Source organism: Cervus canadensis, chromosome 19, assembly GCF_019320065.1.
Source record: "Cervus canadensis isolate Bull #8, Minnesota chromosome 19, ASM1932006v1, whole genome shotgun sequence".
NCBI classification, from domain to species: Eukaryota; Metazoa; Chordata; class Mammalia; order Artiodactyla; family Cervidae; genus Cervus; species Cervus canadensis.
Window position 1 is genome coordinate 28,175,386 of NC_057404.1, and position 23,108 is coordinate 28,198,493.

General features: G+C 38.5%; 1 protein-coding gene and 1 long non-coding RNA gene across 5 annotated transcripts in view; one reads left to right on the forward strand and one right to left on the reverse strand.

Moving 5' to 3' along the window:
* The window catches only part of HERC6 (HECT and RLD domain containing E3 ubiquitin protein ligase family member 6), a 52,194-nt gene that overhangs the window by 16,803 nt on the left and 12,283 nt on the right, over positions 1–23,108 (forward strand). For 2 of the 3 annotated variants that reach the window (XM_043438170.1, XM_043438172.1), the window contains exons 9-17: positions 1,942–2,066; positions 2,791–2,850; positions 5,724–5,817; positions 9,869–10,058; positions 13,988–14,142; positions 17,782–17,895; positions 18,224–18,331; positions 19,475–19,636; positions 21,884–22,027. In XM_043438170.1, the coding sequence (XP_043294105.1) occupies positions 1,942–2,066; positions 2,791–2,850; positions 5,724–5,817; positions 9,869–10,058; positions 13,988–14,142; positions 17,782–17,895; positions 18,224–18,331; positions 19,475–19,636; positions 21,884–22,027 (1,152 nt within the window). The remainder of the gene's footprint in view (positions 1–1,941; positions 2,067–2,790; positions 2,851–5,723; positions 5,818–9,868; positions 10,059–13,987; positions 14,143–17,781; positions 17,896–18,223; positions 18,332–19,474; positions 19,637–21,883; positions 22,028–23,108) is intronic. The other variant, XM_043438171.1, reaches the window with a different exon arrangement.
* LOC122421996 lies at positions 8,228–21,889 on the reverse strand. Of its 2 annotated transcripts, XR_006263703.1 has the most exons (4): positions 21,404–21,889; positions 20,017–20,074; positions 9,398–9,483; positions 8,228–8,644 (listed from the first exon to the last, which is right to left on the reverse strand). It is a non-coding gene; the product is annotated as an uncharacterized LOC122421996 (long non-coding RNA). The 2 variants fall into 2 exon arrangements; XR_006263702.1 differs by having other exon boundaries at positions 20,017–21,889.

Genomic DNA, 23,108 nt, shown 5'->3' on the forward strand with positions numbered 1-23,108 from the left:
GGACTTTAGCAGGTGATTATCGTAGAAGAAAGGGAGGCACGTGATATAGTCTGATGTCACGTGCTTATAAAGAGCCAAGATTTTGAAGAAGAAAGTAGAAGAAATGGTCTGTGAGTGCCAATACAGAGCACCTCATTGTCCTGAGGTTCCTGGGATGTTGGAGGAAAAAACTTCCTTATGACTGAACTCCAGGGGACACCCAGGACTCAGATCAAGAAAGTGAAGGGAGTTATGGTTATACATCTTTCTCAAGAGGTCTTTAGTTAAGCATTAAACAAAAGTGGTGCAGAATTCTCTGATTTATTATAAATTTAGCAAAAGCAGAGGTATAATGTGGAGTCATAGCACTGATGTCTTTCAAATAACATATTAAAGACAGATTTTTTTTTTCCAGATAGTGATTTCTATGACACCTCTGACTGAACCATTTGGCTTCAAATACTGTAGAGAACCACAGTTCTCAAAACTGTGGTTCCCAAATCAGCAGCATCAGCATCATTCAGGAATTTGCTCTATATAAATTCTTGAGCTCCACTCCTGACCATTGAATCAGAAACTGTGGGGATGGGCCCTGCTTTAACAAGATCACCAGATGATTCTGGTATAAGTTTGAAAACCCCTGATACAAAAGCATAACTCTGTGGATGATTAAAGGGCAGAAAGAAGCTAGTCTTTATTGAGTACTTCCTATAATCGAAAGGCTTTGTGTACCTAATGTGTTTTAGTCTTAATGGGAGCCCGGGGAGGTGGTTATTGTTAACTCATTTTTTTAACTGTGGTAAAACATACATAACATAAAATCTGCTATTTTAACCATTAAAAATGTACAATTCATTGATATTAATTGTACTCACAGTGTTGTACAGTCATCACCACTGTTTTGCTCAATGGCTTAGTCATGTTTGACTTTTTGTGACCCCATGGACTCTAGCCCACCAGGTTCCCCTGTCCATGGAATTTTCTAGGCAAGAATACTAGAGCGGGTTTCCATTTCCTATTCCAGGGAATCTTCCTGACCCAGGGATTGAACCTATGTCTCCTGCATATCCTGCATTGGCAGGCAGATTCTTTACCACTGCTCCACCTGAGAAGCCCAACCATGGCCACTAACCATCTCTAAAACTTTTCATCACCACAAGCAGGAATTCTTTATTCCCCCTCAAGCAGAAATTCTTAACCATTAAATAATAACTCTGAATGCTCCCCTACCTCTAACCCCAGGTACATTCTAATATCCTTTCTATCAATTAGCCTGTTTCATATAAGTGGAATCATGTTTTTATATTGGGCTTATTTCATGTAGCTCAATGTTTTCAAAGTTCATCCATGTCGCAGTATGTGTCAGAATGTCCTTCCTTTTGTGGCTGAGTCATATTCCATATGGGCTTTCCAGGTGACACTAGTGTTAAAGAATCTGCTTGCCAACGCAGGAGATATAAGAGATACCAGTTCAATCCCTGAGTTGGGAAGATTCCCTGGAGGAGAAAAATGGCAACCCACTCCAGTGTTTTGCCTGGAGAATTCCATGGACAGAGGAGCCTGGTGGGCTGTGGTCTATGTGGTCTCAAAAGAGTTGGACATGACTGAGCAACTGAGCACACAATATTCCATATTCGTCCATTGATGCTGTTGCTGGACATGGATTGTTTCCATCTTTTTGGCTATTGTAAATAATGCTGCAATGAATATTGTCATACACATATCTGTTTGAGTCTCTGTTTTCAATTCTTTTGTGTTATTTCATTTTTTAAATGATAAAACTAAGGCTCAGACCAAGCAAAGTGGCCCAGGCTGGGAAATGGAACAGCCAGCCAGTCTGATGACAAGGCTCCTCCCACCAAATCCCACTACCTGAGCAGGTTGGATCTGTCTCCCCCCTGTGTCTTACTTACTACTTGGTGTGTGTGTATTTTCCTGATCATTCTTTCTTTTTCTTCCTAGAAGGATACTAGTTCCACCAGTGTTTCCAGGAAAACCCTGCCAGAAATAAGCCGAATTAACCAGTCTCTGACAGAAAAATGGATGGCAGTGGCAAGAGGAAGTATAGAAGATGAAGTGGCTAAGAGGTGGCTCTATCTGATAAAGTAGAAACCACTTTTACTTGGTTCTGAAGCCTTGGTTCATTTTATCCTAGACATAAGAGAGAGGGTTTGGCTTTGTCATGAAATTATTTGCATTTTAATCTTTATTTAAACCATCTTTAGTTTGAAGAAGTCATTGACGTATTCACTGGTTCATCATTTGTTTAACAGGGCTATATTGAAGATGTCCAGTGTGCCATGTACTTTGATAGGTGAGGGAAATGCAGGAGTGAATAAAAACTGCTTTCTGTCTGTCCCACAAAGCCTTGCCCAAGACTGACTCTTTTTATAGCTTCATAGTTTATTCTCTGGAGAAGGCAATGGCACCCCACTCCAGTATTCTTGCCTGGAGAATCCCAGGGATGGTGGAGCCTGGTGGGCTGCCGTCTATGGGGTCGCACAGAGTCGGACACGACTGAAGCGACTTAGCAGCAGCAGCAGCAGTTTATTCTCTGCAGCTCCACAAATTTCTGTTTTCAAAAGGCTGGATTTTATTTAAATCTAGATGACTTGATCAAATCAGCTATGAAGGATTTTGATGAGATCTAGCAGACCATGCACAAAGTATAGCAAGAATTTGGAATACTCTTTTAAGAGAGCAGTTATTATCGTTATTAATGATTCCACATCACCAGTTATATACTGAGTAAGATAAAAGGAACGTGCTTGTAGTATGTTGTGACTTAACCTTATTTTATTATTTTTGCAGTGAAATTAGAGTGATATTTTCATCTCCTGCTTGTCTGACTGCAAGTTTTTTAAAGAAGAGGTAATGTTTATATTACCTTTATTTAGAGAGACTTACCTTTATTTAAAACACTAGAGAATATTTTAAATGAAATATTTAGACTCAGTCATTTTAATTTGTGAATTTTGTTATCTATGAACCAAAAATCCAACATAGAAAACTCCATGGATTGTTACAGAATTCTTCTGTTTTATAAAGGAATTTCCCATTGGACTACTACAAATTGTAACCTCTAATTTACATTGTTCCTTCCTCTACCCTGCCCTCCTGTGTTATCTGATTGGCAAGAATGGTGTTTTTTGTTTTTTGTTTTTTCAGAATCTTTGTATCTAGGAGTGATCAATTCATTCTAACTTCGCTTTTGTACGTAGAGGTCAGGGCTGCACTTTGAAGGTCTTATGGTGAGCCCAGTAAGGAAAACAGATCCTATTTATTTTATCTTTAACTGTTAACAGTCTTACTACCACAGAGGAGAGTCCAAGTTCTCTGCTACTTGGTTTGACATTTGATCTTAGTAGTTTAAACGTTTCCTCTGTTAAATGCTGAACAGTTGGTCAACTGTTCCTTCCCCTCCCTGTTTGATCTCCAATAATATACCTGGGAATGACTGGAAGATAAAGTGAAGCAGATTAAAAATTGTGAGAGTTTATTAAAGTGAACATCTGTTTGAATCACACAGCACCGATTTGGAATTGGTTGAGCGCTCCAGTGGCAAGAGTTCAGGGAAAGACATAGAGAAGGCACAGAAAGAAAGGGAAGTATTTGATTAGCTATAACCTAAAGCCTAGTTGGCTTTTTTTGTTTGTTTTTTGATTGGTTGTCCTTAGGCTTTGATTTCTTAACTTTGAGGAATTTACAGGCTTAGATTTTGGTTTGCTTTTATAGGCCACCGTGGCCTGAGATCCACTGCAGTGTGATGGCCTCCTTGTATAATTACTTTAGCAATATAACAAGGGAGTGGGGTGGGTAGCAGCATAAAGGGGCCCTTAGGCTGCCTTCGGGCTTACCTGGTGGCTCAGACAGTTAAAAGTCTGCCTGCAATGCGGGAGACCCGGGTTCGATCCCTGGGTTGGGAAGATCCCCTAGAGAAGGAAGTGGCAACCCACTCCAGTATTCTTCCCTGGAAAATTCCACGGATGGAGGAGCCTGGAAGGCTATTGTCCATGGGGTCGCAGAGTCGGACATGACTGAGCGACTAACATTAGGTTGCCCTCTGTCTTCTCTGGAGGCTGATGCCTAAGGGTCTGCTTGCAACTGGTGGAAACTCCTCCCAGTCCTCCTTTGACTTGGCCTCAGCTTGGCTCACAGGTTCAGAAGATACCTGTATACAACTGCCACTAGGCGGTACTCTGTATTCACTTAATCCCTATTGCAGGTATTTCTCAGCTTTGGTTCTTAACCCAGCTGCATTCTCAGCCACTCCTCAGGGAGACTGGAGGAACTGCTGGATCCAGAGGCTTCACCTGGGAACCAGAGAAGCCCAGGGAAGCTGAATGTCATGACTTCCTTCACCCCCTCTTCAAACCTCCACAGCTCATGAGACAGTTATCATTCGAGAGTCCCACAAGGCATCCCTGTTTGTCTCCACATATTTAGCCAAAGGCAGGAGATGAGAAACTAAGACGTTGCTTCTCTCTGCTTGCTTTCTCTCCCATTTGCCTTCCTCTTCTTTCCGTCCTTCCAGGCAGCAAAGGAGGGGATTCTACCATGCAACTCATTCTCTTTCTTCCCCACTGTAGCCTTAAGTTAGTTCTCACTACATAGAGGATAATCTTTTCTACACTAAGAATATTATCTTTCTAAAATTTCCATGTTCCATTCCCAGGAGTGAGAAACCTCAAGGTTTGATCTTAAGATGCCAAAGGTTGCAAAGGAAGATTTATTTTAAAGGGAAATTTACAGTACTTTGTTTTAGTACTTGCATGAATGTTTTAGCCCTAGTATTACAATTGGTTGGTTAATCCAGTAAACATGAAATAGTTTTAAATAATACTTTATAAAGATAAATTGTTATATAGAATGCAGGCTCCTCAAATATTGTCAACACAACCCAGGGAAATGCCACACCTAGACAAAGCCTTGGTAGTACTTCTGAGGGGCATAGCCAGGTTTTGATTTTTTAAAATTAGCAATTTGGAATAAGGCAGGTCTTTGCAATGTGGGAAGGGAGGGTTGGGGATTTGATTAAGATTGAGGAAAGGTACCACAATGGAGAAGGAAATGGCAACCCACTCCAGTATTCTTGCCTGGAGAATCCCATAGAGGGAGGAGCCTGGTAGGTTACAGTTCATGGGATCGCAAAGAGACTGAGCGACTTCACTTCACTTTACTTCACCACAATCCAGGACAGATAGAAATATCAGGCAAGGATTTTGAGACAAGAGATGCAAAGAATTATAGGGCATAAACTGTTGATTGTGTTCCATAGAGGAGTTAATGGGTCTTTTCAGGAAGTTCCTAAAGTGAACAGTCAAGCCATTGGCCTGGGCAGGAGTGTCTTGGAATAGTAAAATCATGCTAATGAAACAGTGGAATCCCAAAGTAATGTAAATATAGATGGTAAGATAGGTGGGGTTAGGGAGTTTCAATTCCCAGTGTGCAGGCTGAGAGTAAGGGTAAATGATTTCAGTTCTCAGACACGGCATGTAAACTTTTGCTATTGTTAACTGTCCAAACTTGGGATAATAAATTGTTACCTATTTTCTTTTAGGAAAACAAGTTCTATAAAAAATTTTTTGGTGTCAAGTAAGTTGATGATTTCAAAAGAATGCAAATTTTAAGTAAAAAAGATTATACCTAATATGTAGGAAAAATAAAATTACACATAATGATATATGAAGTTAGAAATATTCTTTTAACCTGTTTATTTATTTTTGCATTTCCTGCATCCAAAGAGAATCTGGTGAAATGATTTCCATTGATGTGGACTTAGAAATGGCAAGAGATACCTTCAAGAAGTTAACAGAAAAAGAATGGATTTCTTCGATGGTAATAACGAATATTCACTTTAGAAATAGAGCAATGGAATTTCTTTACAGGAACCAATATGATTACAGTTAATTTTCCTAGGAGTTGAGTGAAATAGAAGTGTGATAGAGGAGGGCTCATGTTTATTATGTGGTTACTGTATTGCATGTATGTGTTAGTCGCTCAGTTGTGTCCGACTGTTTGAGACCCCATGGCCTGTAGCCCACCAGGCTCCTCTGTCCATGGAATTCTCCAGGCACAAATACTGGAATGTGTTGCCATTTCCTTCTCCAAGGGACCTTCCCAATCCAGGGATCAAACCCAGGTCTTCCACATGGCAGGCATTCTTTACCATCTGAACCACAAGGAGAAATACTACTGATTCAGGTGCTGGCATGTTATTTTCGAGGGCTTCCCAGGTGGCACTAGTGGTAAAGAATCCACCTGCCAATGCAGGAGACCCAAGAGATGCAGGTTCAATCCCTAGGGAGACACCCTGGAGGAGGAAATGGCAACCCACTCCAGTATTTTCTTCAGTTCAGTTCAGTTCAGTCACTCAGTCATGTCTGACTTTGACTCTGACTGCATCCCCATGGACTGCAGCACACCAGGCCTCCCTGTCCATCTCAACTCCTGGAGTTTACTCAAACTCATATCCATTGAGTCGGTGATGCCATCTAACCATCTCATCCTCTGTCATCCCCTTCTCCTCCTGCCTTCAATCTTTCCCACCATAAGGGTCTGCTCTAATGAGTCAGTTCTTCGCATCAGGTGGTCAAAGTATTGGAGTTTCAGCTTCAATATTAGTCCTTCTAATGAATATTCAGGACTGATTTCCTTTAGGATGGACTGGTTGGATCTCCTTGCTGTCCAAGGGACTCTCAAGAGTCTTCTCCAACACCACAGTTCAAAAGCATCAATTCTTTGGCACTTAGCTTTCTTTATAGTCCAACTCTCACACCCATACATGACTACTGGAAAAACCATAGCTTTGACTAGACACACCTTTGTTACTGAATGCTTAAATGTACAATAGATACAATATTTTTATTTTCAATATGAGAAAAACAATGTTTAAGAAGTACAACTTATGAAAAGAACATTATGGAATTCATATGTTTGGGGACCTACCAATTAACAATAGCTGGATTGACAGAAAAGTTCTACTCTTGTATAGAATAGCTAGGAATAAGGGTTTATACACCTATTTTAGGGAAAGGGGAGAGAGGACTTCTGTGAGAAAACAAATGAACTTTTCAGGGAAACAGAGGGGCTTTTAGGGGGATACATGGAAGATAGGATAGTTTGCAATAATGTTTGTTTATACAATTTCTCATCCAAGTGCAAGTGCAGGGTCTTTTCCCTGGCAGTGTAGCTCACTTGCCTGCCCAGTTAGAAGGAGATTTATGGGTGCTTCATTCTTGAAGCCTCTGCCTTTAGTCACATGAGGAAAGCTCTGAAAAAAAAAGAAAGAAAGAAAGCTCTGAAAGCTTCTTTCCATTCATTCTTCTATTAGCTGTATCTGTGTCTGATGTCTTCAGTTTAAAATCAGCTTTATACTGTTGAGAACTTCCCTGGCGGCTCAGACGGTAAAGCATCTGCCTGTAAGGCAGAAGACCTGGGTTCAATCCCTGGGTCAGGAGGATCCCCTGGAGAAGGAAATGGCAACCCACTCCAGTACTCTTGCCTGGAAAATCCCATGGACAGAGGAGCCTGGTAGACTACAGTCCATGGGGTTGCAAAGAGTCGGACATGACTGAGCGACTTCACTTTCACTTTATACTATGTGGGTCCCTACATTTTGAAGGGAAAGGGGGAGAGTGTTTCTTAATATGCAGTAGAAACTATTTTAACTTTCAAAGTGAAAAAGTAAGAATAATAAATATGATCAAGTATATTTTTAAAGTAAATATTTAGGTGATGTGGGAGATTACTTGGTGTGCTATTCCCAATATAAGTGCTAAGAAACATTAGTTTTGCAGAACACTCTATGAAAATGGGCTCTTAGTGAAGCAACTTTGGGAACACTGCATACTGTTATGGTGTCATGATGCACACAAGTAAATCAAAGACTCTATGATTAAAGTTATATGCCAAAAGAAATCTAGCTTTTTTGACCCTATTTTGATGCTATTTGACTTTCTACACCTTTCTCATGTATACCTAGTAGCATTCACCAGAAGTCATGTTCTTCTGAACATATGAAAAATCAAATTGCAAGAACATAAATAAAATAATAACAATAATATACAGTACTTCACAGTTTATTGTATCATGTATCATCTTATTTAATCCTTATGACATGTAGAGGCAGACATTCATAGTTAAAGAGTATCTAAGATCTGTTAGAATAAATAAACTATTGGTTCAGAAACTGGCTCCTGTGATCAGAGGACCAGGAAAGACTGAAGAAAGATACAGTCACTCCATATTGGAAGGTGGCAGGTTTAATAAGCCAGGGAACTTACAAGGTTTGTCTTGGGTGACACCAAGATGAGTAGGTCTCTACACCCACCCACTGGAATCTTCAAGTTCATACAGAGGCATTAACTGCTGGGTTCAGTCACATATACCATCCAGATGGTCTCAGAATACCTTACTCTCTGAAGGCAGGGTCCTTGGAACACACCCACTGTGGGAACAGTGGGCAGAGCATACATTCCAAACACGTGGGAGTGGGTGAGGAGGCTCTGATTTGCCCAGGTCCAGTTCAAGGGGCAACATTGTCTTGATTACCTCTTCCAAACATAAGCTCCTCCAAACAGCTTCCAAATCTCAATGACTTATTCACACAGTAAACATTTTTTTTCTCACAGCAAAGTCCAAAGAGGGTTGAGGTAGGAGGCACCTGTAGGGAAGGAAAAAAACATTATTTTTCCTCTTTTTATCTTAGTTTCATTGGCTGGGACCTTGCAAATTACACTGAGAAAAGACAGACGAACAAGAGAAAAGCAAGTTTATTAACATGTGCATCCTGCATATACATGGAAATACTTAGCGATGAGTAACTTTAAGGAGTGCTAAGAATTGGGGCTTCTATAGCAACTTAGCAAATGAAGAACAATAATTTTGTAGAGAAGTGAAAAGACAAAGGAAAAGGACTTTGAGCTTCTTGGATGGCAAATGGTGGGAAGGCAGATATATGAAGAAAGTAATGGTAGATAAGGGCTAAGTATTACGGTTTGCTGTGTGGTGATTTCATCAGGGCCAGCTCAGCTCTGCTAGTGAGACTGTTATGCCCTTCTTGATACAGGAAGTTGTGGACAGGAGGACACCTTGATGAGGGGAATTTATATTCTGTTTTCAGGAAGATGGGGGAGGCTGGAGAGCACATTCTGTATCTACTTTTTCTCACTTGCCTTCAGCTTAAAATAATTGTCATGTCAGAGTGGCATATTTGGGCATGGTAGATTCTGTTACCTCCCCTGCCTCTGCCCAGGCTCATGCAGGGGTGTCTCAGGACCCTTCTCTGTGGCATTCTAGGCCCCAGGGCCATAAAATTCTCCAGTAGATCTTTCATGTTGATTGGCAGATGAGGAAAAAGGGTGTGAAAGGTCACAGAGAGGCGTTAGGGGTCAAGCCTGAAAGTATCATACATCACCTTCCCTCACATTCCATTAGTTGGAACCTCGTCACATGACTCCACCTAACTGCAGGGAGGCTGGGCAATGCCATCTTCCTGTGAGCCTTGAAGGAAGATGAAACAGGATTGATGAGGTGAATATATGGCATTTTCTCTGCTACGGTATATTTTAGGTCAGATAGATTTAGGTATGGATCCCTTCTAATTAAGCAACCTTCACGATTTGTTCAGTAGGTCCAAGCATGTGATTTCACTTTTATTTCTTTAATTGACTCCAACATAAAATAGGGAGGATGGTTCTCACATACTACTTTAGGGGGTTTTGGGATATCAAGGAATGATGGAGTTTGAATAGTAGGTTTTAGGAAAACCAAATTATTATTCCATTAGGAACATAGTAGATGTGAAACCTCTCTTCTTATATCTTGTTTCTTATGATACTGTATCTAATATGTCCTGGGCCTTTCCCTGATTGTTTTTCAACCACAGATAACCACATGTCTCAGGGATAATCTGCTTGGGGCTCTTCCATGTCGTTCTCCACACCAAGAAGCTTTATCAGTCTTCCTTCTGCTCCCAGAGTGCCCTGTCATGCTTGATTTCAGGAACTGGATAACTCTGATGGTTCCATTTGCAGAGGCTGTTCATAAAATGACCAATCAATCTTCAGAAGTATTGAGTAAGCTTGATTACTTTTATGTCACTTTATCTATATTCTCAGTAGAATACTGTCTGAAATGGAATTTGTAACAAATTTTAGATAGATTTGAAAATACTATACAAATGTTTGAGTATGTGGTATGTGTATTATTGAAAAGATTAACCTAAAGCTATTGTCAAATTCAAGTTTGTGTGCCCGATAGGCATTGAGGCCAAACAAACAGAAGCATTGGAGTTTGGGGCAGAGACAGGTCTATTTCAAGTGCCAAGCAAGGAGAATGGGTAGTTTGTGCTCAAAAGACCTAAACCCTCTGATGGGTTTCAGGAAAGAGTTTTTAAAGAAAAACTTTCAGGGAGGGCTGCTGAGTGTGGGACTTTCTTCTGATTGCTTGGTGGTGAGGTAACAGGGTGGTGCTCCAGGAATCTCAGTCTGCAGCCTTCTGGTTGTTAACAGTCTGGGGTTCAAGTGCTTGTGATCAGCCTGAAGTTACCATCCTCCACGTGAGTGCGTCTTAGTTCCTGTAGAACTCAGAGATATATGTCAAACTGTCTTATATATCCTTTGAGGAGGAACCAGGACCCTGCCCCATCCCTCCACTATTGTTTCTTGACTGCTTTTCCTTCGTTTCTGCATTCCTTCACTTTCCTAATGAGTAACAGTTTGAATCTGCCCTTTGAAATTCAGGGAAGGTCTAGGAGGCTGAAGCCTTTCCCCTGCAAACAAGAAGCAGGGAAGACACAGGAAGGAGTCGCAGGAAGGCCCTTTTGCTAAGAGGGCCCCACAGGATCCTGCTTGATTTCAAAACTATTATAATGGGCTTCCTTGGTGGCTCAGTGAATCCTCCTGCATTGCAGGAGACACAAGAGATGAAGGAAACACAAGAGACATGGGTTCAAATCCTGAGTCGAGAAGATCCACTGGAGAAGGAAATGGCAACCCGTTGCAGTATTCTTGCCTGGAAAATCCCATGGACAGAGGAGCCTGGTGGGCTGCAGTCCACGGGGTCTCAAAGAGTCAGACACGATTGAATAGATAATCATTACTCTTATTATTACAAAACATGTGTAGTTCCTAAACTCAGTCATGGACTCGACCTCAGAATTTCACAACCATAGAGAATCCAGTCAAGATAAAACCATACTTTAAAATTTTTTGTTTATGGTGTTTTAAAACTTTAGGTATTTTGATCAGACATAACGGGAAAAACGTTCATCTTTGTGTTCTTGTTTTTTATTTTATTCAGTGCTGTGGGATGTCCTTTTATGACTTTGAGCTAATGTTCAAGGTCTAAAGCTTAAAAGATACAAAGATGATATATATGGTGAAATAGCCACCTAATTTCCCTCCCACAAAGCAGTTACAGAGTAGAGTTTCTTACATAACTTTTGAAAGATACTCTATAAAAACATATAGAAATATATTCTTTTTTTTCAAATGGTAGCATACATTCTTCTGCAACTTGCTTTTTTCTACAAAGCACTATATTATGGAAATCATTATATTATCTGACTTATATGAATGCTTTATTCCAATTTAATGGCTGAATAGTATTCTATTCACGTACATGACTAGTTGTTTCTAAATTTTTGCTCTTATAGCAGTTCTAACATACATTTCTTTGTATATATATAGACCCAATAATTTTGCTTTCTGGAAATTTCCCTGCTTATAATTATATTATAATTATATATATTTAATATATATTATACAATAATTTAATATATAATTATATAAATATATGAATATATTTATATAAATCAATCTATATATATATATTTACACACGCGGGAAATTTTCAGAAAGCAAAATTACTGGATCAGATTGTATGTGCATTTTAAATCTTGAGAGATTTTGCCAAATGACCCTCCACGGAAGTCGGGGCCACCATATTGCCCAACTTAAGTGGTCACCATTCACATTATCACCCTCGGAATTGGGCAACATGGCAGCTCTGACAGAAGATGTACCATTTATACTTCATCAGTTAATATGAAAGCATCAGCCCACACATTTCTCCACAGTGTAATCCTAACTTTGGTCTATACCACTCTGAAAAGAAGAATCTATTTTTTTTTTTTTTCCTTTTTGGCCCTGCCACACGGCTTGCTTGTGGAACCCATGCCCCATGCAGTGGGAGGGTGAAGTCCTAACTACTGGACTTCCAGGGAATTTTTAAGAATATCTTAATTTAAATTGTCTCATTATGAGTGAAGTTGTGCTGGCTTTCCTATATTCAGTTACATTTGCATATCATACTCTACAAACCATCAGTTCTGTCCTCTTACCTATTTTTCCATTTGTTGTTAGTATCTTTCTTTTCTATTTGAAGTTTTTTAAACTACTAAGACAGTTCTTTTTAAAAATGTATTTATTTTTGGCTGAGCTGAGTCTTCGCTGCTGCGTGCAGGCTTTCTCTAGTTGAGGCCAGCAGGGGCTGCTCTTTGTTGCAATGCAAGGACTTCTCATTGTGGTGGCTTCTTGTTGTGGAGTATGGGCTCGAGGCATCAGGATTTCAGTAGCTGTGTCTCTCGGGCTCAGTTCCTTGGCATTTGGGATCTTCCCGGATCAAAGATCGAATCTGTATCCCCTGCATTGGCAGGTGGATTCTTAACTACTGGGCCACCAGGGAAGTCCTAAAAATTAATTCTTTATCCATAAGATGAGTTGCTATTTTTTTTCTTTAGGTTACTGAAATTTTTTTACTTTTTGGTATTTTTGCCATGCATATTTTTAAACACTTTTATGCAGCCTACTGTATTAACATTTTCTTTTATGGTTTCTGATCTTTTCTCAAAAAGTTTACCTCATGATGAAATTTAAAGATTTCCCATGCTCCTATTAGAATATTTATTGTTTCGTTCTTTTAATGAATTTTTATTGGAATATAGTTGATTTACAATGCTGTATTAGTTTCTGTTGTACAGCAAAGTGAATCAGTTATAATATATAAAAATCCACTCTTTTTGAGATTCCTTTCCCATATAGGCCATTACTGAGTATTGAGTAGAGTTCCCTGTACCATACAGTAGGTTCTTATCAGTTATCTATTTTATATATAGTAATATGTTTATATCAACCCAATCTCCCAATATATCCGTCCCTCCATTGTTTCATTTTTATGTTTAAATCTTTGAACTACATGGAGTTTATCTTGATTACACTTCATTTTTGGGGATCAGTTTCCAGTTGTCACACATTTATTAAGTGATCTGTTTCATTCCCTAGTAATACACAATACCTCTTTCATCATATACCAATGTCTCATGTATATTTGATTCCATTTGTGGAGTCTGCTACATTGTCTGCCTTTCATGCATCTGGGTCATACTATTTTAATTACATTAACTTGAAAATACATTTTAACATTTGGCTTGTTTGTTTTCTGAGAATTTTCTTTTAAAGGTGCAGAAATTCAGTTTGTAACTCAGTGATACTAAAATATTGTTACTGAGCTAATTTAAAAATATATCCATCTATCATAGGTGATCATAAAGTCTGAAAACATAGATAATTTTTTTTCAGATTAAAATTGTCCTTAATCACATTTCATGTCTTGTGTGTATATATGTGTGTGTGCATATGTATTCTGTGTTTTCACCTGTGTATATTTTCAGACCTTATAAATACCCTATGGAATTTTCAGTTTGAAAATCATGAAATCAATCAAGTAATCAAGCATAAATATGAACTATCAACACATTTTTTCAGAAACCTGAATTTGAGCTTTTAATTCCAAAGATACTTAATCAGGGAGCAACATTTTTTCCACATCTGTGAGTAATAAATATTGTCCAGGATGTTATCCTTTAAAAAGGTTATCCCATGATTTATGGGTTATGTCATCAGAAATGGAAAATACGATCTATTTCTTACATTAAAGAACTTAGAAAACTGAGAGAATTTTTTTGGAGGTGCATATTTATCATGGCTGATTTTACACCCTTCAGAGCGGTGTTGGACATCATTGCAAGCATCTTCTCTCAACTCACTTGTCCAGATGCTGAAAACTGCCATCATCTATCAAATGTTTTGCTGGACTGAACCTGTTCAGAGTAACCACAATGTTAAAACTCTTCTGGAAGTGATGAAAGATGTGTATAAGGTAAGGGTTCATCTAAAGAAATGTATACACCATTTTACTAAATCAAGTTCCCTTAGTTCTTAGCCAGTTGAAGTCTTATTTTATTTTCCACAGCAAGAATGAAAATATTTGATTCAGACCTGAAGTATTTAGAATTTTGTTTGTTTTGCTAACTGGATAGGCTCTGGTGGAATATCTTACATAGTATATATAATATGTATGTAGTATATATAATATATTACAGGCACAAATACTCAGATATGACAATGATTCAGCATTTTCTTTTTTTTTTTTGCTATATTTATTTTTTTTTATTTTTTATTTTTTTATTAGTTGGAGGCTAATTACTTCACAACATTTCAGTGGGTTTTGTCATACATTGATATGGATTCAGCATTTTCATTAGTGTATACAGCATAATCCAGAAGTAACCTAAGATTAGGCTACTAATAAATGTAATGATTATTGGAGGACAGGAAGGAGCCAGAGCATTTTAAATAAATGAGCAGAATTAAATTGGTATTGTTCAATTGAAAAATAATTAGCTAAAATAGATGCTTTTATAAATATAAATTGTTCAATTGGTAATCAAAACAAAAAGAAAGTGAAAGTGAAGTCACTCAGTCGTGTCTGAATCTTTGTGACTCCATGAACTATAGCCTACCAGGTTCCTCCATCCATGGGATTTTCCAGGCAAGAGTACTGTTTCATCACAAAATATCAGTCTCAATAGGAGAAAGTATTATGTGCAAAAGTTAGTGCTTTTCGGAAGTAATAATGCACTGATATTTCTAAAGTAGTATATTTCCTCTATCTTTATTAAGATACAACTGAAATAGAACATTGTGTACGTTTAAGGTGTACAGTGTGTTAATTTGATTTGTTGTGGTTGTTCAGTCACTAAGTCTTATCTGGCTCTTTGTGACCTTATGGACTGAAGCACACCAGTCTTCCCTGTCCTTCACTATCTCCTGGAGTTTGCTCAACTTCATGTCCATTGAGCTGGTGATGCCATCCAACCATCTCATCCTCTGTTGCTCACTTCTCATTTTGCCTTCAATATTCACCAGCATCAGTGTCTTTTCACATGAGTCAGTTCTTCACATCAGGTGGCCAAAGTATTGAAGCTTCAGCTTTAACATTAGTCCTTCCAGTGAATATTCAGGGTTGATTTCCTTTAGGATTGACTGGTTTGATCTCACTGTCCAAGGGACTCTCAAGAGTCTTCTCCAGCACCACATTTTGAAAGCAGTAATTCTTTGGCGCTCAGTCTGCTTTATGGTCCAACTCTCACATCTGTATGTGATTACTGGAAAAACCATAGTTTTGACTATATGGACCTTTGTTGGCAAAGAGGTATCTGTTTCTTAATATGCTGTCTAGGTTTGCCATAACTTTCCTTCCAGAGAGCAGGCGTCTTTTAATTTCATGGCTACAGTCACTGTCCTCAGTGACTTTGGAGCCCAAAGAAATAAAATATGTTACTGCTTCCACTTTTGCCCTTTCTAGACATATATATATTACAAAACATTTATAGTTACTGTTTATTTAGTGTGGTAAGAACACTTAAGATCTATTGTCTTAGCAACTTTCAACTATATAGTACAGTATTGTTAACTATGATCACCATGCTGTGCATTAGATCCCCAGAACTTATTTATCTTATAACTGAAAGTTTGTACCGTTTAACCAACATCTCTCCTTTTCTCCCACCCCCAACTCTATAAACCACCACCCCACTCTGTTTCTGAGTTTAGCTTTTTTTAGATTTCATGTGTAAGTGATATCTTACTATATTTGCCTTTCTCTGAAGTATTTCACTTATCATAATATCCTCACCATCCATCCATGTTGTTGCAAATGGCAGAATTTCCTTGTTTCTCATGGCTGAATAAAGTTCCATTGTGTATATATGTATGTATCAGTGTATGTGTGTATACATATATACACACCATATCTTCTTTATCCATTCATCTGTCCATGGACACTTAGGTTGTTTATTTATCTTGGCTATTCTAAATAATGCTGAAATGAACATGGGGCTGTAGATATCTCTTTGAGCAGGTGATTTCATTTCCTTTGGCTTTATATCCAAAAGTGGGATTGCTGGATCATGTGGTAGTTCATTTTTAATTTTGTGAGGAAGGCTTCATACTGTTTTCCATAGTGCCCACACCAATTGACATTCCCACTAACGGTGCACAAAAGTTCCTTTTTCTCTACATCCTCACCAACACTTCTCTCTTATCTTTTTAATGATAGCCATTCTAATATGCATAAGGTAATATTGCACTATGGTTTTGATTTGCATTTCCCTAATGATTAATGATTAGGCTCAAAATGCTCAAAATTCTCCAAGCCAGGCTTCAGCAATACGTGAACCGTGAACTTCCAGATGTTCAAGCTGGTTTTTAGAAAAGGCAGAGGAACCAGAGGTCAAATTGCCAACATCTGCTGGATTATTGAAAAAGCAAGAGAGTTCCAGAAAAACATCTATTTCTGCTTTATTGACTATGCCAAAGCCTTTGACTGTGTGGATCACAATAAACTGTGGAAAATTCTGAAAGAGATGGGCATACCAGACCACCTGATCTGCCTCTTGAGAAATTTGTATGCAGGTCAGGAAGCAACAGTTAGAACTGGACAGGGAACAACAGACTGGTTCCAAATAGGAAAAAGAGCACATCAAGGCTGTATATTGTCACCCTGCTTATTTAACTTATATGCAGAGTACATCATGAGAAACGCTGGGTTGGATGAAGCAAAAGCTGGAATCAAGATTGCTGGGAGAAATATCAGTAACCTCAGATATGCAGATGATACCACCTTTATGGCAGAAAGTGAAGAGGAACTAAAAAGCCTCTTGATGAAAATGAAAGAGGAGAGTGAAAAAGTTGGCTTAAAGCTCAACATTCAGAAAATGAAGATCATGGCATCTGGTCCCATCACTTCATGGCAAATAGATGGGGAAACAGTGGAAACAGTGTCAGACTTTATTTTTGGGGCTCCAAAATCACTGCAGATGGTGATTGCAGCCATGAGATTAAAAGACGCTTACTCCTTGGAAGAAAAGTTATGACCAACCTAGACAGCATATTAAAAAGCAGAGACATTACTTTGCCAACAAAGGTCAGTCTAGTCAAGGCTATGATTTTTACAGTGGTCATGTATGGATGTGAGAGTTGGACTGTGAAGAAAGCTGAGTGCCGAAGAATTGAGGCTTTCGAACTGTGGTGCTGGAGAAGACTCTTGAGAGTCCCTTGGACAACCAGAAGGTCAAACCAACAATCCTAAAGCAAATCAACCCTGAATATTCACTGGAGGACTGCTAAAACTGAAGCTCCAATACTTTGGCCACCTGATACGAAGAGCTGACTCATTTGAAAAGACCCTGATGCTGGGAAAGATTGAGGGCAGGAGGATAAGGGGACAATAGAGGATTGAGATGCTTGGATGGCATCACCGAATCAATGGACATGAGTTTGGGTAAACTCCGGGAGTTGGTGATGGACAGGGAGGCCTGGCGTGCTGCAGTCCATGGGGTTGCAAAGAGTCGGACACAACTGAGTGACTGAACTGAACTGAACTGAAGCATGTATAAAAATAGATTAAGTTATTCATTGATAGAAAATAAATATCACAGGTTGTATTTTCTTTAAGGTAAACAAGACTAGCTGTCAATTACCAGAAGATATGTTCCACATAAATGAATTGTCCTTTTTGTTGAACTTTTATGAAGACAGAAGAAGAGTGCTCCTTAAGGAAAAAAAACTGGTAAGAATAATATTTTACTTTCTGAATATTTTTTTGTACTTTAAAAGGGGAATACATTAATAGCTATGTAGCTTCTTTGTAAGTTAAGATCTGAAAATGCCCTCATTGTAATGCTGAATTTGCTAAAGTAGATGCTCTTGGATAACTTAAAACATCTTTTAGCTGCAAAGCAAATGCGTTTTCCTAGAAATTTGTTTCTAGGTAATTTAGATTCCTAAAAATGAATTCTATAAAGTATGGAGGTAAATAATTTGAGGTAGTGAGGTAAAGGAATAAAGGTTTCCTTTTCTTTTGATTATCAAAATTCTTCTGTCTTTTTAATTTTTAGATACCTGTAGAAAACTTCAGTGGGATTATTTTCAGTGATTTTCCATTTATCTTTAATTTGGCATCCAAAATTAAATTATTGCAAGCTGATTCTCAAATAAGAATGCCGGTATGTATGTCTTATTTTTTATTATGTAAAATTTTCAAATATATACAAAGTAGAGATAATGGCATATTAAACCCCAGCACAAATTTTCAGCAGTCATCAACATTTTGCCATACTTCATTTATCATTTTTTAAATTTTTTAGTTGTTACTATTTTTGCTAAAGTTTCTTTTTTTGGCTGTGGCATGCAGCTTGTAGAATCTTAGTTCCCTGACAGGGCTTGATCCCTCACCCTCAGCAGTGAAAGCTCGAAGTCCTAGCCTCTGGGCCACCAGGGATTTCCCGTATTTTTTTAAGTATTTTAAAGCAAATTCCAGGCCCAATTTCTTTTCACCTCTCCATATTTCAGTGCATTATTTCTGGTGGTTTCACTTTTGTTCATGCTGATTCATCAGTGGGTTCAAATGGTGACTACATTCTTCCACTATAACATTTTCCATCAACCTTTTTTTTTTTCTTTTTTTTTTTCTATTTCTTTCAACCTTTTTTTTAAAGAAAAAATTAAATCATAGTTGGTGTACAATATTATATAAATTACAGACATACAGTATAGTGCTTCACAATTTTTAAAGGTTATACTTCATTTATAGTTATTATAAAATATTGGCTATATTCCCTGTGTTGTATAATATATACTTGTAGCTTATTTTATATCTGATGGTTTGTACCCCTTCCCCTCTACCCCTATATTGCCCCTCCCAGCTTCCCTCTCCCCACTGGTAAACACTAGTTTCTCTGTATCTGCGAGTTTGCTTCTTTTTTGTTTTATTCACTAGTTTGTTGTAGTTTTTAGATTCCACAGGTAAATGATATCATACAGTAATTTGTCTTTTTACATATGTTGTAGTTCACTTAGCAAAATGCCTTCCGAGTCTGTCCATGTTGCTGCAAAAGGCAAAATTTTGTTAGTTTTTTTTTAATGGCTGTGTAAGTATTCCATCATTTTGCACAATTCCTTGGTGCCATAGGTCTTATGATCTCTTTGTCTTCCAAATTATAGACACAATGCTCTTTTACTTAAGTAACTGCGATATGAGTATATATAGCAATGGTTGGCATAATTGTGTGCTATATAAAATGTTTATTTGGAATATTAAACAATTTCTTGTATTCCTATGAGGATTCCTAAAATATTTCTTTTTCTAGGAATCTGAAGTGAACAACTACATGGCTTTTGGGGAAATAATTCTGCAAAGAAGGGATGAATCCCCTTCATTTACGCTTAGAGTCAGACGAAGTCACTTAGTTGAAGATGCTCTGTGTCAGTTAAGCAAAGCTGAAGACACTGACCTCCGGAAAACATTAGTGGTACGCTAAAACGTAAAAAATTAGTAATATTTTTACTAATGTGTGTGGGGGAAACATTTGTATAATGTGGTACAAGGAGAACCTGTATTTGCAACTATAGTTATCAGCCTAATAGTTTCCAGGATTCCTTGCTTACCCTTCAGAGAAAAGCTCCAGGATGTTTGTTTGACCATTGGCACTATGAGTTAACTATTAGTTACCTTTGGCTATAGAAATGCTTCATAATGAACCATCCCAAAGTATAGTGACTTAAAATAGTAATTTTACAGATCTGCAGTTTTGCTGAGACTCTGCTGCTCTCAGTTGAACTCATCTGGGTGGCTTTTCAGATTTTGTCTGTACCTGTTTACATGTTTGAGAGTTGGCTAGGGATTGGTTACCTAGGCTTGGCCTGGCTCAGGCAGTCTCGCCCTGACTCCTATGTTTTCCATCTTCTTCCTAGGACACACAAACATGTTTGCATATCAGTGTCAGAGGTACAAGATAGCAAGGCCCCTCCACACCCACCCTGCCAAGCCACCGCCAAAAAAAAAAGATAGCAAGCCCAGTTATACAACAAACATGGCTTTAGTCAAAGCAAGTCACATGGCTGAACCCAAGTCAAAGGCTGGCAAAATATACTCAGCCTTTTTAATGAGAGGAACTGTAAGGCCACATGTGAAAGACCTAGGCCAAGGAGGGGTGAAGAATTGGGGCAATGAATGCATTCAGCAAGCGGCAGGTAGAATGGATACTTTTACTGCATTTTGGCTCTAGTTTTAGTCACAGACTTTCCACTGTGTTGGTTCCATTTCCTAGCCATCCTTCACTTCATCCTTGGGGGCATCTGTAGGGTTTTTACTGTGTGGAACCTCAGATCCTTTGCCCACAGAATAAAGATTAACTTTGTAGGTGAGAGCTGACATCTGTCCAGAAGGGAGTGCATTTTCCTGATATCAGCCAAGAAGGGAAAAGTTAGGTTCTCAGAGAGGAAGTCAGACTCTGAGAGTTGGGCCTCAGGACTCTGATGGAAAATGAGGAAAGGATTTTATAAGCTAGGCTTTCTAGTTTTTGTCTCCCTCTGTACCTATTTTCGTTTATTTCTTGATTATGAGGAAATCAATAGAAAGTGATTCTGCCTACAGGAAATGACAAAGAGGTAAGAAGGTAAAATTCAAGAGAAATCCAATCAAAGTATAGACTCTCAACAAGGCAAGGTTGTTGAGCTCTTTATGAGCATGTCCTGACCATAGCAAAGACAACCTTGCTAGTATAAATGAGTGGAAGTAAGAAAATCAGAAGCAAGCTTAATTTATTATTGGTGTATCTTGATGGAATGTGAGGCAGGCCCTTGATGATGATGGACAAGGCCAAGGAGGTAAATCTAGGTAAAGAGAAGTGAAAGAGAACTCTCAGTGAAGCTTGGTGATATTTACATTAAAAAGATAAAAAGAAACAGACTGGAAGGGAAGTGTAGAAGGAGTAGTTAGAGGGACTTCCCCAGTGGTTCAGTGGATAAGACTCTACACTCCCAATGCAGGGGGCCTGGGTTCGAAAGTAGATTATGCATGCCGCAACTAAGAGTTCATATGCTGCAGCTAAAGATCTTGAATGTCCCAACTAAAGATACCACATACCGCAACTAAGACCTGACACAGCCAAATAAATACATAAATATTTACAACAAAGAGTAGTTAGAGAGATGGGAGGAAATCTAAGATAGTACTTGCACTACAAATCCCCGAGGTAGACTTTAGAAAAGAGGGACCAGTTCTTATTGATGCTCACGTGAGGGCCCTGGGCAGTCAGTTCTGAAATTTCCAACAAAGGCGCCAAGTCCAGGCTGACAGGGAGGGCTGTTTATCTGAAGTCCTAATGAGGGGAGAGGCAGAAGAAACCAAATATTTGTTGACTGTAGCCTAAGTTGTAAAGGCTGACTGATGAGAGGAAGCTAGACAAGAGAGAAAAATTAAGGAATTTTTCAAGATGCTGGTCAACATAATTGGTGAATGTTGAGTGTCGCCAGAATCTCACTTCACTTGGTTCATGTGGCCATGGGAGGGACCTATGTACTCACTATACAGTAATCTGACAGTAAACACGTTCATGGCACCCACTATCAGAAGCAAAGTCAGGGAGAACACAGTACAGTTAGGTAAGAAGAGTAGATTCTGTGAATTCTGGTGATGGCAGGAGGCTTGAAACTTTTCTGTAAAGGTCAAGGCATTATATTTTAAATATGGACCTGACAATGTTCTCTTTTCTTAGGTTGAATTTATTAAAGAAATTCGTTCTGTGGGTGAAGGGGTGAAGTCTGAGTTTTTTCACTGTATATTTGAATCTATGACCAAGGAAGAATATGGAATGTTCATATATCCTGAAGAGGATTCCTACATGTGGTTTCCTGTCAACGTAAGTCTCTTATTTGTTTTCTTATAGTTTTTCAGAACAGAAAAAGTATACCATATACTGTAAATGAACACAATATCTGCTAATGTAAAATTAGGTCACATAAGCCTTGCTACTCAAAATGTGGTCCACAGAGCGAAAGTTCCAGCATTACCTAGAACTGTTAGCAAAGCAGAATCTCAGGCCCTGATCAGAATATATATTTTTATAAGATCCCCTGGTGATTCGTATGAACATTAAATTTTTAAACAGCTTGAATAAGGTGTATTTGAGATATGATAAATGGTACATAAAATGTCCACTTTGATACCTTTTGATGTACATCTATGCCCATGAAATTCAAGACAATGAAAACAAAAGACAGTGAACACATCCATCAACCACTAGAGTTTCCTCAGGTTCCTTTCTGATCCTGCTTCTCCCTGCTTCTATTCCCTGCCCCATGCCTATGCAACCACTGATTCGATTTCTGTCACTATAATTTGAATTTCCTAGAATTTTACATAAATGGAATCATAAGTAGTCTTTGTATCTGTCCTTTCACTCAGCATAATGATATTGAGAATCATGTGTATTGTTGTATGTATCATAGTTCATTCCCTTCTATTGCTGAGTAGTATTCCATTCTTTAGATGTATTACACTTTGTAGAACATTGGGTGTTTTTTTTTTTTTTTTTTTGGTTTCCTAAATTTTAAGAGGCAGTAATCTAGAGTTTCAAACTAGGAGAGAAATTGTTAACAGAATCCTAGAGATAACTGCTAATTCTAATAAGATGATTCATTTCTGCAATGATTATATTTTTACAAAGATTATAGTAAACATTTTCTGAAAGTAGTAGAAACTTCATTTCTCTATTAATGTGTATGTGTGTTAGTCACTCAGTCGTGTCTGACTCTATGTGACCACGTGGACTGTAGCCCACCAAAGTTCTCTGTCCATGGGGTTCTCCAGGCAAGAATACTGGAGTGGATTGCCATGCCTTCCTCCAGGAGATCTTCCCAGCACAGAGATTGAACCTGAGTCTCCTGAATTGCAGGCAGACTCTTTACCAGCTGAGCCATAAGGGAAGCCTTCTCTATTAG